At 38.9% G+C, this 14,320-nt stretch overlaps 1 protein-coding gene across 1 annotated transcript in view; it reads right to left on the minus strand.

Annotated features, from left to right (window-relative positions):
- Positions 1 to 14,320, minus strand: part of LOC136861400 (phospholipase A1 member A) — a 121,111-nt gene that overhangs the window by 39,986 nt on the left and 66,805 nt on the right. Inside the window, exon 5 of the mRNA XM_067138819.2 lies at positions 520 to 759. Coding sequence (XP_066994920.2) covers positions 520 to 759 — 240 coding nt within the window. The remainder of the gene's footprint in view (positions 1 to 519; positions 760 to 14,320) is intronic.

Raw genomic sequence — 14,320 nt, forward strand, 5'->3', positions numbered from 1 at the left:
CAGGGGCAGCCAAGCCGCCAAAGGAACGGTCCTTTTAAGTATCAACTTTGTTTTAAATTAGTGGGGTAAGGTACAAGTTTGGAAAAGTCCGAAGGGTGACTCAAACGATGCCATAGATGAGGCAAGGGCCGGGATGAATGAGCAGTGCATTCGGCTTCATGGTCCCTAAAACCTGTTAAGAATTGAGATGCCCTGGTCGGTTGACTGAGCTTGCATCTTAGCTATTTTGTCTACCTGAGTTCTAAGAGTCGGAATACGAAGTTCGGATCGTATCTTTCTATTATATCTCAGGCGAGGGGCTCGTATCATTCTTCTTAGTAATTTGTTTTAGAATACTTTTAATTATGAAAAAGGAGTTCCAGATATATAGCGCCAGGTCGTTGAATGAGTCAATTCGTAATGCTGTTGAAAGTAACAATGACTATTATTGCCTCCCAAAGTGGGTTTTGTTGGATCCAATAATATGGAGAAAACATTTAAAAAGTAGGAGCTCTTGATATGAGTTTGAAGAACACTTACCTATAATGTGATGTACTCTGTGTCTCATGCTCCTGGCAACTGCACCAGTACACTGTGCTCCCAGACTGTGACCAGCTAAATGACACAATTCTACACCCGAGTCCAGCATGGTGTCGATAGACTTCGCAATATCAGGAGCAATGGCAACCATTAACGAGACCGCGACGTTGTAGGCGTTGTTAGCGGTGATTGCAGACCAGTCCACCAAAACGAGGTTGTATTTGTTCGCTTGAAGGTAAGCTAGGCAACAAGACAAGCAGTAAAATTTAAAACTAAATTTTATAGTAACATTTAATTAACTTTAAAACCAATCAAAGGAATTCTTCACAAAAAGGAAACTGAATTGTTATTTCCGCTTAGTTTCTAAACCACTACAACCAAGAATACTAGTTACTTGAAACAAAATCCGGACAATCTATCTATTTGATATACCATTGTTTGTAAATTTACCATTCATCAGTGGCGAAACTACTTGGAGTCATTTGAGGCAATGCCTACCCTAAGAAATACGATTAAACATAAATCGTAACAAATGCATCTGCAGTTGTTATTGTGTTAAATCAACAATGAACTGTTTTTGATATGTGCTACATGATGACAGCAGATGATGTGCTTCGCGATCGCCCCGTTAGACGGCGACAGCAGACTACTTGTTCTGACAGGGAGGCAGTCTGTAACTTGTCTCACCCAGGACTTTTTGTTTTATTTCCCTTCCGTCAGCTTGTGAATGGCGCGGGGTGGTGGAGGAAGGGTTGGTTTACCACCCGCACTCCTCTCTCCTCAAGGTCTAGACTCCAGAGAGGCAAGCCTCCTTGCTATTTGAGAGTGTAGTAACTCCCCGCGCGAAGGTGACAATGAAGTACCCTATTGTTAAGTGTGTGTTTTTCTTTTGAATTAGAAGGCAATCAATGCATTATTGGCTGTATTTGTGACAATTCAGATATGGACTGTTAGTTGTGCAAAACGAGACAATAATATCAGTCAGGCTCTTCTTTCATAATCTGACAGCGTTTCATTCATTTTTTAGTATATCCTCAAAAAGAGCTCATCTTCTAGAATCCAAAGAATTCAGACTTCCAAAAGCATGCGCTACCCATTGGAGCTTTCATTCGAGAGCAGTCCACACAATATTTTCACACTATGATGATCTAAGACAGGTTTTTGAAGACATTGCAGAGAATGATGAGGGTTGGGACAGTGAGTCGTACAATTCAGCTGTTGGGTTGCTTGCCATACACAAGAAGACCCAATTAATTTATTTGCTCTATCTCTATAGAGAATTTTTTTTTATAGAGACCATCTCGTTGTTCTACTACAACATAAAAGCACATCTGATGTAATTCTGTGCAATACTGAAATTAGAAAAACCACTGGTATCCTCAAGGTCCTGCGATCAGAAAATACAGTATCATTTTGTGTTGTAAAATGTCGCAAAATAAATAACGAGATAAGTATAGATGACAGGACATTCCGAAAGCTCAAAATGTTAACATATTAAGTTCTTGACACCTTAATTATGCAAATGGAAATACGGTTTGGCGATTTTTAAAGCATCCAGTTTGAGTTGTTGGATCCAACTCAGTTCATAGTTTACAAAGAGAGCTTCCCTGCTATTAAACTGAACATAAGACTGTTCAGTTACCGCGTTTTAAATAGGGAAAGACTGGAAAGTGAATTGATTAACATTTATTCCGATATAGACAAACATTTGTTCCCTAAAACTTTTACACCTCGAACCAGTGTATGTGGAAGTGTCAAAATTGATTCCTTTAATATTAACATTTCCTGTAACCACGGCTTCGTATGAAGGGAGTATGGGCACTCTGAAGAGGATAAAACATACTTGCGTATTTCAATGAACAATGAAAGATTTCTATCGATAAAATGCTTGTGAAGAAATTGATGAGTGATCAAGTATTGAAGGACCGTGTGATTGACCATTTTGCAACCAAGACAACTCGACGTTTGGAACTACTCTACAAGAAACTTTAAGGTAAGATTTCCTGCCTACCCATTAATTAACTAATAGCTTCGCCACTGCCATTCACTGCGTCTGTGGATCAGTGGTAGAGTGTCAGCCCCCGTATTGCAATATAGCGGGTTGAAACTCTGCAGGGATAGTCGTATTTTTGAAGGGCGGGAAAAAGTCCATTGGATACTCCATGTCGTACGATGTCGGCATGTTAAAGATCTCTGGTGAAACATTTGGTGTTTACCGGGCAAAATTAATTAAAACTCAGCCATAGACGACCAACAGAGATTCCGTTTTCCCTGCTATCTAGTAGGTCTAAAGTAAAACGGAACGGAACGTCGAAATTGACAAGCAGACAGACTGTGTCGAATTGAAATGTCTGCACACGGTAGCTGAGTCTATACGATTATTATTTTTCTTCTTATTATTAAAATCTCTTTACGTATACCATGAGCTTCTATATTCATCCTGCAGGTTCGTTTTTGTGCAATTTTATACTCTTCTGTCTTTCTTTCATAATCTGTTTAACTTACACTGTCGGTTCTTCTCTCGGACTAAGTGAAGGATCCCACCTCTTCCGCCTCAAGGGCAGTGTCCTGGAGCGTGAGACTTTGTGTTGGGGGATACAACTAGGAAGAACGACCAGTACCTCGTCCAGGCGGCCTCACCTGCTATGCTGAACAGGGGCCTTGTTGGGCGGATGGGAGGATTGGAAGGGATAGACAAAGAAGAGGGAAGGGGGCAGCCGTGGCCTAAGTACCATCCCGACATTTGCCTGGAGGAGAAGTGGGAAACCACGGAAGACCACTTTGAGGATGGCTGAAGAGGAAATCGAACCCCCGTCTACTCAGTTGATCTCCCGAGGCTGATTGGACGCATTTCCAACCGTCGTACCATTTTTATAATTTCGTGGCAGAGCCGGGAATCGAACCCGGGCCTCCGGAGGTGGCAGCTAATCACGTTAACCACTACACAAAGTGATATTTTATACTCACAATCATTTTCATGATTCGAAACGGATGAAGTGTAGAGAAAAAAAGTATCATATTTCAATAATTTTCATGCTTTAAATGTAGATTACCGAGCCAGTTGGCCGTGCGGTTAGGGGCGAACAGCTGTGAGCTTCCATTCGAGAGATAGTGGGTTCGAATCCCACTGTCGGCAGCCCTGAATATGGCTTTCAATATTTTCCGATATTCACACCAGGCAAATGCTGGGGTCGTGCCTTAATTAAGCCCCCACGCACGCTTCCTTCCAACTCCTAGGCATTTCCTATCCCATCATCGCCATAAGACCTATCTGTGTCGGTCCGACGTAAAGCAAATTTTAAAAGAAAACATGAAAAAATGAAATGGTGTATTGCTTTTATAGTGCCGGGAGTGTCCGAGGACAAGTTCGGCTCGCCAGGTGCAGATCTTTTGATTTGACTCCCGTAGGCGACCTGTTCGTCGTGATGAGATGAAATGATGATGAAGACGACACATACATCCAGCCCCCGTGCCAGTGAAATTAACCATTTAAGTTTAAAATGCCCGACCCTGCCAGGAATCGAACCCGGGTCCCGTGTGAACAAAGGTCGGCACGCTGACCATTTAGCCATGGAGCCGGAAAAAGAAAAAATAAATTATACAAAGATGCCAGAATAATATTAATTCGCGAGAAAATTTGTGTAAGAACGGTTCTTTGGAAATGGTGCGATTAAGAGGACGTTGCTTGTGCTCTGTAGTTTTCGTGTATTTTAATGGTATTTTCTTTTATCAGTGCTACTTCAATAGTATATTAATAAACTGTAAGTACTTTCGTTGATTTTTTTATATTTGAAATAGAGCAAACGAGTGGTTATCAGTGTAAAAATGTCTTAAATGAGATTTCATAGTGCATTTGGTGCGTATGTAAAGACAAGAGCTGCCATCACCTATATCATTGGACTGATCGGAAGTTGTAGCAGAACCATCGATAACCTGGTTCAAGGTTTACTACCTCTGCGTATTGGACAGGGGGTGCAAGTGTTCTCATTGTGCTATGTCTCTCGCTTTGTGTTTCCTTTTTTTCTTTTTCTGTTGCCGTTTCTTTAAATTTTCATCAATATGAGTCTCTGTGCAGAATGTTCTAAATCAGTACCACGCCATGATTTAAATGATGCTAAAATTTAGTGTTGTTATTGTAGTCACTTGTTCCATGGCACATGTGTACAATGAAAGGGAGATGACATTAAATTCTTACGAACTGAAGAAAAATCTTGGCGCTGTTTTAATTGTTTAAAATCTAGACGTGAAAGTGGAAATTGTGAAATGTCGATTATCGAGGGTGAAATGGAAACTCCTACAATTAGTGAATTATACAAACTACATCGTTCCATAGACCGTGAAGTAAAATGAATAAGGGAATCAAATCGCTGATCGAAAGAAGAACTTAGAAAATCACTAAAACTAGCACATGAAAAATTAGATGAGAATTATGATCTTCGGAAAAAGCAAGCTAAAATAATTCAGGCATGTTTAATTTCTATACAGAATATTAAAAACGAGAATGCTTCTCTGAAAAAGTAGATATGTGAATAAAGTTTGCAAATAGATGACCAATAACAGTATGGAAGAAGAAATACATTAGAAATGTATGGAATTCCTGATAAGCCAAATGAGGACACTTATGATACAGTGAAGAAAGTAGGACAGGCATTAGATATTTTTATCACCAATGACATGATTGAAGTTTGTCACCGTTTGAAGAAAAACCCAGGTCAGACAAGCAGAGAAATCATCGCTAAGTTCGTCAGACGCAGTGATAACGACCAATTTCTTCAGAAACGTAAAGTAAAAAGAAGTCTAAGCACAACTGACTTTAGTTTCAGTACTCCCTCTGCAACTTATATCAACCAAAGTCTCTCCAGAAATAAGAAACTTTTATTTGCTCGTGCAAGGAGAGTTAAGGCTCAGAAGGAATACGCCTATCTGTGGGTCGACTATACTGGTGCTATTCGCCTAAGAAAAAAAGGAGTCTGATAATTATGTTTACACATTAAGGATACTGAATGACGTGAACTCTTTAATGTAAAAATGTCTTCTAGGTACAAAATACCATTATTGTATTATCAGAACATGAGAGGTCTACATTTCTTTGATTATGACAGGGAATATTTTGGTAATAGAATGTCGTATGGCTTTTGGTGCTGGGATATTCCAGGACGGGTTCGGCTCGCCAGGTGCAGGTCTTTCTATTTGACTCCTGTAGGCAACCTGCGCGTCGTGCTGAGGATGAAATGATGAAGACAACACATACACCCAGCCTCCATGCCATTGGAATTAACCAATCCCCGATCCGGCCGGGAATCGAACCCGGGACCCTCTGAACCAAAGGCCAGTACGCTGACCGTTCAGCCAACTAGTCGGACATTTTGGTAATGAAAGATAAGTATACACCTTGAGGACGGTAGGGGATGTAAAGTGTCTGACGGTACAGATGGTCTAATGAAGGAAATTAAGGAGAGTTTATTCATATATTATCAGAACGTTAGAGGGTTAAACACAAAAATTACCGAAATATGTACGAGTTCTCTTGCTGAATTTGATATTCTGGTATTAACTGAGACTTGGCTTCACGGTGGTGTTTTCACTAATGAAGTCATTTGCGTTGGATACAATGTTTTCCGGCAGGACCGAAAAGATAAAAGGGGGAGGTGGTGTTCTTATTGCTGTTTCGAAAGATATTGTCACAGTTACCATTGGTTTGGAATTAGGGCACATAGAAGCACTCTGCGTAGAAATTACATTGGTGTAAAATAAGTACAATATACTGGCAGTGTACATTTCGACAGATTCTAGTATGGAACTATATAAAGAATTTTATGACAGATTTGATAACATGAACAAATTGTTGTACGGAAATACATTGATTTTAGGTGATTTTAACCTTCCTCTAATATTGATCTGTTTCTAGGGGGATCAAGTTACAAACTCCTTTCAAATATTACAATTGCATAAAATAGAATCTATGAATTCCGTGCAGAATTCATACAATACAACTCTAGACTTAACACTTTCAGCCCCATGGGTATGGAAAGCACATTCCCTCCCAGCCCACGATGTTTTAATTAACATGTGCTCAGCCCCGTGTGAATCATTCTGATACACACCAAGTTAGGCGCTCAGCCCCATGTGCATCATATTGACACACATGACAGGGCCTTGTTCTTCAAAGTGTGAGGCTTTCAGATTCACACGTACATTGAAATATCATAGCGTCTTCTTCTCCCTGGGGCTGTGGGACCACAGGACAGTGCTGGGTCGTATATTGGTGGAGGGTTGGCAGTACTGCATAGCCTTTCCTTGTCTGCCAGTCTTGCCTCCAAATAATATTGTTTACTTCCAGTGCTGGTGTTTTATTGCATGAATATGGATTCTGATGAGATAAGAGACGAAATAGAAATGTATTCAGACAGTAGTGGTAGTGAACTTAGTATTTTTTGAAATATGAGTGACTCAGAAGATCCGACAGTGCACTTGTCAGACCTTGATTTCGACAGTAGTGATAGTGACAATGACATTTTAGATCTGTTGATCAATGAAACTAATAGGTATGCTGAGCAAAGTATTGTTCATGCCATATAAAAAAAAAGGTTCTGTTTTAGAAAAATGGTATGATGTTACAAGGGATGGCATGCTAACTTTTTTAGGTTTAGTGTTATGGATGGGTCTAGATAAAAAACTAAAACTAAGGAACTATTGGTCAAAAAATGCAATTTACAAGAGTACATTAACCAAAGCTATTAGTTGTAATAGATTTGAAATGATTCTTAGTTACTTACACATTTCCAACAACGAGATTGCCCTACCAAATGACCAATTGGCAAAAAATAAGACCGCTGGTCAGTGCACTAAATGTTAAATTTCAAAATGCTATGAACCCACAGGACGAAATATGTATTGATAAGTCAATGATTCCGTTTTGTGGTAAGGTCAAATTTCGCCAATACATCCCAAACAAAAGGCATCGGTATGGGATGAAGTTATACTATTTACGTCTGAAAGGTGGATACAACTGACACTTGAAAGTATATGCTGGAAAAGAAAACATCCCACGCGGTCAGTTAGCTTCTGCTAATACATTTATGGAATTAGTGCGTCCACTGTTAGAAGGAGGACGTACTTTGTACACTGACAATTTTTATACGAGTGTCCTACAGGCCCACCAGCTACGTGATAAACAGACACATCTAGTTGGAACACTTCGTAAAAACTGAAAAATGAACTCTAAAGTAGACGAGAAAAGTACACTTCACAGAGGTCCGATGATTGTCAAGGAGAGCAACATAGGAGTAATAATGGGAAAATGGAAAGACAAAAGGGATGTGATGTTCTTAACAACAAAACATGTTCCTGAACTGGCTGAAACTACTACCAAACAAGGTGTTACAAAGAAACCATACACAAGTTTGCAATACAATGGAGGAAAATAATTCATTGATGTTTCAGATCAGCTAGCTTCTTATGGTACATCTGTACGTCGAGGTGTAAAATGGTACAGAAAAATTATGTTTGAGCTCTTGACTAATACAGCTGTTGTTAATGCACATGCAGTTTACAAGTTAGTCTACTGTTTTTGCACCAAAGGACATTGTATCATTCTGAGAAGAACTTGTAACTTAACTGCTTTTGGAACGTCTTCACATCAGTGAGAGAGACGACCTACTGAAGAACCATAAACTCAAAACCATTGAAGATAGGCCCAGAGGTAGATGCACTCCTTGCTACCAACTTTTATCAGCACGTGAGGGGAGGAAACTAGCTGCTAAGAAATGCTGTCAAGTAAGAACAATGTGCTTTGGTTGCCAAGAATTCAAGTACATGTTTATGGACTGTGTTTTCAAGAAACATAGATATGTAATGAAGTAGCACAAAGTGAAATGTTGCTTTTAGTAAAATGTAAAATAAATCAGTTGAAGGAATCTACTGAGTATTGTATGTATTTACGCCTAATGCTGATTCATGTGTCCATTTTCTAAATTTCAAATTCATGTCATCTAATCTAACCAAGCCTGTTCCATCGTAACCTACCCTTGTAACATAAAACAATGTCCAAATCTGTATGGAAGTGTTTGAAATAACAAGAAATTAGCAAATAATATTTCGAAACGTATTTTTGTGTATGTATCCAAATGACGCACACGAAAAGTGTATACATAACTTACTCATAGCCTATGTGCATCTTATTGACTCACGCCTTATTTAGGAGAGTTGAAGATGGGAAAATGTTTTTATTTGTTTTAAAACACCCGTAGGCCACCAGAATAACGAGTTCATGGAATAGTAAGCCTTGGGCTGTGGGTGAATTTACCAACTTTCTGGCTGGGTTTAACGGTGTACCAATTTGATACACATGGGGTTGAGCTCATAACTTACCATGTATCAAATTGATTCACGTGGGGCTGAAAGTGTTAATTTTAACAAGTTTGGCCAGTATAAAAAATGTAACCAGGGAATCTCTTCCTTTAATACCTGAATACCCATACCATCCTGCCCTTTCAGTTGAATTATCTATTAAACGAACCAATTCTTCCATTAAACCTCAAGTGGTGGAAGGTTTCAATTTTCATAAGGCTAATTTTTATAAACTGTATGTTCAACTACGAGAGGAATTGTGGAGGGAATTGGACAACCTCTGGGATCCAAACGAGGCAGTTACATGTTTTTATATAATAATTAATTCGGTGATGGAGGATGCTGTACCGAAGAAAAGGTTTTATACGAGAAGAACTTATCCATGTAGGTATACTAATGACATTATTTCTTTATTAAAGCTGAAAGAATATCAGAGAAAGCGATATAAATTTTCGGAGCATCATTTTAAGAAATACAAGGACATCAGAAGAGACTCTGAATCTCTGATCCAATATGCATATAGAGCATATATTGCCGAATATGAGAAAAACATTAGAAGGTTTTTGGAATTTCATTAAATGCACAAAGAAGAACAATATGCTTCCAGATTCAATGACATTTAATGGAACATCAGTAAATAATAGTAAAAGATAGCAGACAACTTTGCTGAGTTTTAAAAAGAGTGTTTAGTCAGACCAAGCACCTTCTTACAATATTACTGGAACAGATGAATTGCAAGTATCTCACATCTTGACGATATATAGTATCAGCGAGTGTGAGTACTGGAAGCAATTGAAAATCTAAAATCTAGTAAGTCAAGTGGACCTGATGGTATGCCTGTGTATTTAATAAAATGATGTTCTGAAATACTTATGAAGCCTTTATATAAAATATATAATTGAATTATGAGTACTCAAATAAATCCGGAGTTATGGAAGTATGGCCTATATTCAAGTCTGGTGATAATGCAAAGCTTTAAAATGATAGACCTGCATCAATATTGTGTACTCCGGCGAAGGTTTTTGAACAAATAATTTATAGCCGACTTTTTGCTCATGTAAAACGTTTCATTACTCCCTTTCAACATGTTTTTTTTCTAGGGCAGGTCCATAGTTACTAATCTCGTGAATTTTGCTCAAGATATTTATAATGGAATAGAAAATAAGAATCAAGACGTTATTTACACTAATTTTTCAAAAGTCTTTGATAAACTGGATCACGATATACTATTGCAAAAAATTTCTAATTATGTATTGTCCCGTGAGTTTTTGAAATTAGCATCATCTTATCTCTCTGGTAGAAAACAATTTGTGATATATCTCCAAACAAAATCATGTGCATTCAGATTTATATCTGGCGTACCTCAAGGCTCCATTTTAGGGCTTTTTTTCACAATATTTATTAATGACTTACCAAAGGTCACCATGTACTTAAAATGTCTAATGTATGCCGATGATGTTAAACGGTTCAAAACCGGGCGAGTTGGCCGTACGCGTAGAGGCACGCGGCTGTGAGCTTGCATCCGGGAGATAGTAGGTTCGAATCCTACTATCGGCAGCCCTGAAAATGGTTTTCCGTGATTTTCCATTTTCACACCAGGCAAATGCTGGGGCTGTGCCTTAATTAAGGCCACGGCCGCTTCCTTCCAACTCCTAGGCCTTTCCTATCCCACCGTCGCCATAAGACATATTTCTGTCGGTGCGACGTAAAGCCCCTAGCAAAAATGAAAATACTGTTCAAAACTGTCGCCACTCATGGGCATTATTTAAAATTACAAACTGATATCAATAATATGTATATGAGGAGTAGGAACAACAAAATACATTTTAATATCAATAAGTGTCTCACAGTAACCTTTTCCAGGAATAAGTCGACAGTTCTATTTGAATGTAAAATGAATAACACTGTTTTAGGAAGGTTTAATTTAGTAAAATAATTGGGAATTTTAATGGACAGTACATAGCCCTTCACAGGACACACTGAAAAATTACAAATGAAGCTTATAGATCCTTAGGTTTTGTGGTTTGGAATTCCAGGGAACTAAAAATGTTGGTACATTAATTACTCTCTATAATGCATTTGTGCGTATTAAACTTGAATATGCATGTGTTGTTTCGACACCTCATTATCAGTCCCATATAAATAAAATCGAAAAGATTCAGAAAAAGGTTTTTCTCATTCTATACTACAAAACGCATCATACTTCAGCACTAAAAGAAAAAGTCTCAAACAATTACTTGCTAAATGAATTTAAACTTTCTTCATTATGTAATAGAAGGGATACTCTGCAACAAATATTTTTGTACAAAATTGTAAATAATGTGAGTGATGACAGTTGGTTACTTGCTAGAGTGAATTTTAATGTGAAAAGTGCAAATTTCAGGACAAGACCTACGTTTAATTGTGAACACTCTAAAACAGTGAGTCACAAAAATTCTCCAATAGTCAGAATGTGTAATCTTTTTAACAAAATTGCTGTATGTAATCCAAGAATTATTTCACAATGACTCTTCGAGAATTCATGCATCATGTGGAAACTGCAGTTTCACACAGGTAACATCTTCTGATAAAAAATCAAATATTGTATCATCTAGTAGTTAGTATAAATAAAAATGGGGTAGGCCAATAACAGGTTTTTGTTAAAATATTACATTAAAAAATTGATATGTGTATGATACAGGGTGGGGCAGAGTGGGCTCCCTGATTTGATGGGTCAACTGTATAAAAACCGTACAAGATTATTACAAAAGCTTTTTATTTCTGACATCTACATACAATGCCATTTTTTTATTTCATTCTAAAAATGATATCGTCCAGGTGACGACCTTGACGAGCGACGCACATATTCAGCCGTTCAATAAAGTTTTCAAAACCTCTGCGCAGCATATCTGGCGTTATTTCAGCGATGACATCAGCAATTGCTTCCTTAAGGGCTTCCACGATCCTTGGTCGAACTTTATAAACCTCAGATATGAGATAACCCCAAAGAAAATAATCGCATGGGCTTAAATCGGGGGATCGAGGGGGCCATGAAACATCCCCTCGTAATGAGATCACGCGGCCGGGAAACTGTTCTTGCAGAAGTTAGCGAGAGCGACGGGCGGTATGAGCCGTGGCACCATCCTGTTGAAATCAAAAGGCTTCCATTTCCATTGCCTCACCATACTCTTCCATTTTGGGGAAGAAAAAGTTCTCCAACATCTCACAATAGCGCACAGCGTTCACAGTAACGGTTGCATCTTCCGATTCAAAAAAGTAGGGGCCAATAATGCCTATGGAGGACACAGCACACCACACAGTCACTTTTGGTGAATGAAGAGGTCTTTGGTGAAGATTGCGTGGGTTTTCAGCTGCCCAGTAACGAAAATTTTGCTACCAAACCGCCTACGAAATGCCCTCTGCGTCGCCACCACACTATCGTTATTTTTAAAAAAAACGTTTCGAGTACAAAACCACGATGCTCGCCAGTCCACGGCATGGTGACTACTAAAATGGCGTCTTTTCCCCCACCAAATGCTACTACTCCCACTCCGCTTACTCACGTGCACGCTCTTCAGTGATTTATTGAAACTAGGGAGTCCACTCTGCCCCACCCTGAACTATTAATGCTAAATTTACTGAATTTATTGTCTTGTCGTGTTTTTTCTCTTATGTTTTCATATTTTGAATAGTATTTTCTTGTTGTTTTACAATTCATGTTCTTTATAATGTATTTATGTTTTATAAAATCCACGGTGAATATCTCTGTTGGTGTCATATGTATAATAAATAAAATACACTAAAAGTAAAGTAAAAGGAATTCAAATTTTCAGTCTTCAATTTAATGCATGGGGTTCCAAGTTTTTGAAGAACTGATCATAAGAAGGAAGAGACTAATGCTGAGTTCCTTGGATTCAGATATGCAAAATAAATTACTATTCTAGAACCCTCTATTTTCCAACGCCAGTTACGTAGCAGGCCTAATATGATACTTAAGCTACATAACGACGTACATCGTTTCACAAACAGTGTGCCAAGAGTCGACGTCATTCCTACAAGAACTCATTGGCACTGATTTAATGAGTGATCATAAACCTCACTTCCAACAGCGAATACTAAGTACAGTACATGTGTTCGTGACAGTTCTCTTATTCAATCTGTCAATCAGCTGAACCTAAGGGGCAGCTTGGCAGCTGGCTTTCAACCCGCAAGTTTGAGGTTCGAGTTCTGATCAATTCCACCCACCGTCCCACCGTCGGCTGTCCTGAGAATGGTTTCCTGTTGTGTTCCATTTTCACTTCCATGCAAATGCTGGGACAGTTACTAATCTTAGACAACAAGCGATTCCTTCCACCTCCTTCCCCAAATTTATTCATTATCATTCATTTCATCTTCAACCAATGTTGGTGTCACGAAGGGCATTCGGCCGTAAAATCATGCCATATAATTTAATCTCACCTCATCTCGAACCCATGTCAGGAAAACCGGGACTGAGAGGTAGACATGGCTTAACCAAATCTCTAACTTGTGTCGTCGGATGACAAAACACAAGAAGCAACTGAGCCGTTAAGCGTGTTGGAGATTCATAGAAAAGGACTCGTACACACTCTAACGGCGTTATGTGATTTGGATATGCAATCGCCCTGTACATAGTTTAGTATTTCAAGTATGAGCTCCTGCTATCTAGCGGAGCTACTGGGAACTGCCATATCGCTTGTATTTATGCTTTTGTTTTGTACTGGTTTGTAGTAAGTAAGAATAAAGATGGCAGCCATGACGAAGTAAAGTGATTCAGTGTTTTATTTATTAGTGATATCCCCAACATTTATGGTGCCGAAATAACCCATCTGTTCAAGTTACGATACGTTTCATCACGAACTTTCAAGATTTGGAGAACTTTCACGCCAAGTAACCACGGATCTCCTGTAAAAGGAATGTTTCATCACGCCACTCGACCCAGGATCACGATGAGTAGAACAGTTCTTTCTTCTGAGATACAATGTACTGAATCACTAACGTAGCATGCTATATGGGGATTATACGGCATTATTGCATTGGTGTAGATATTATTTCTGCATGCTTCAAGAATATCGTTCTTTCTAAAACAACTCCACGCCGGTCTGTGTGACAAGTGCTGCCACCTACTGGAAACAAGAAGTACTATTACAGGCCCAACTACCTACTGTCACGGGAACAAAGCCCTGCCTGCAGCACGTTCATCTGCACCCCCTCCTCAGCCGTCATAAATCGCCAGTTTGTCACACCCTCAGCGATGTCTATACAAGACCTGTCCCTTCTGAAAAGAAAGCGAAGTACTCTGCGAGCTAATTTAACGCGCTTTGTCAATCTTTTAAAAGACAAAACAAGTACACCAGACTATGACGAAATAGAATATCTTCGTGATAGACTTCAGAACACTTTGCAATTATTAGTTTCCTCAGATGATGTTATACACGACCAGTTACCCGACACA

The sequence above is a fragment of the Anabrus simplex genome, chromosome 1, assembly GCF_040414725.1.
Source record: "Anabrus simplex isolate iqAnaSimp1 chromosome 1, ASM4041472v1, whole genome shotgun sequence".
Classification (NCBI taxonomy): Eukaryota; Metazoa; Arthropoda; class Insecta; order Orthoptera; family Tettigoniidae; genus Anabrus; species Anabrus simplex.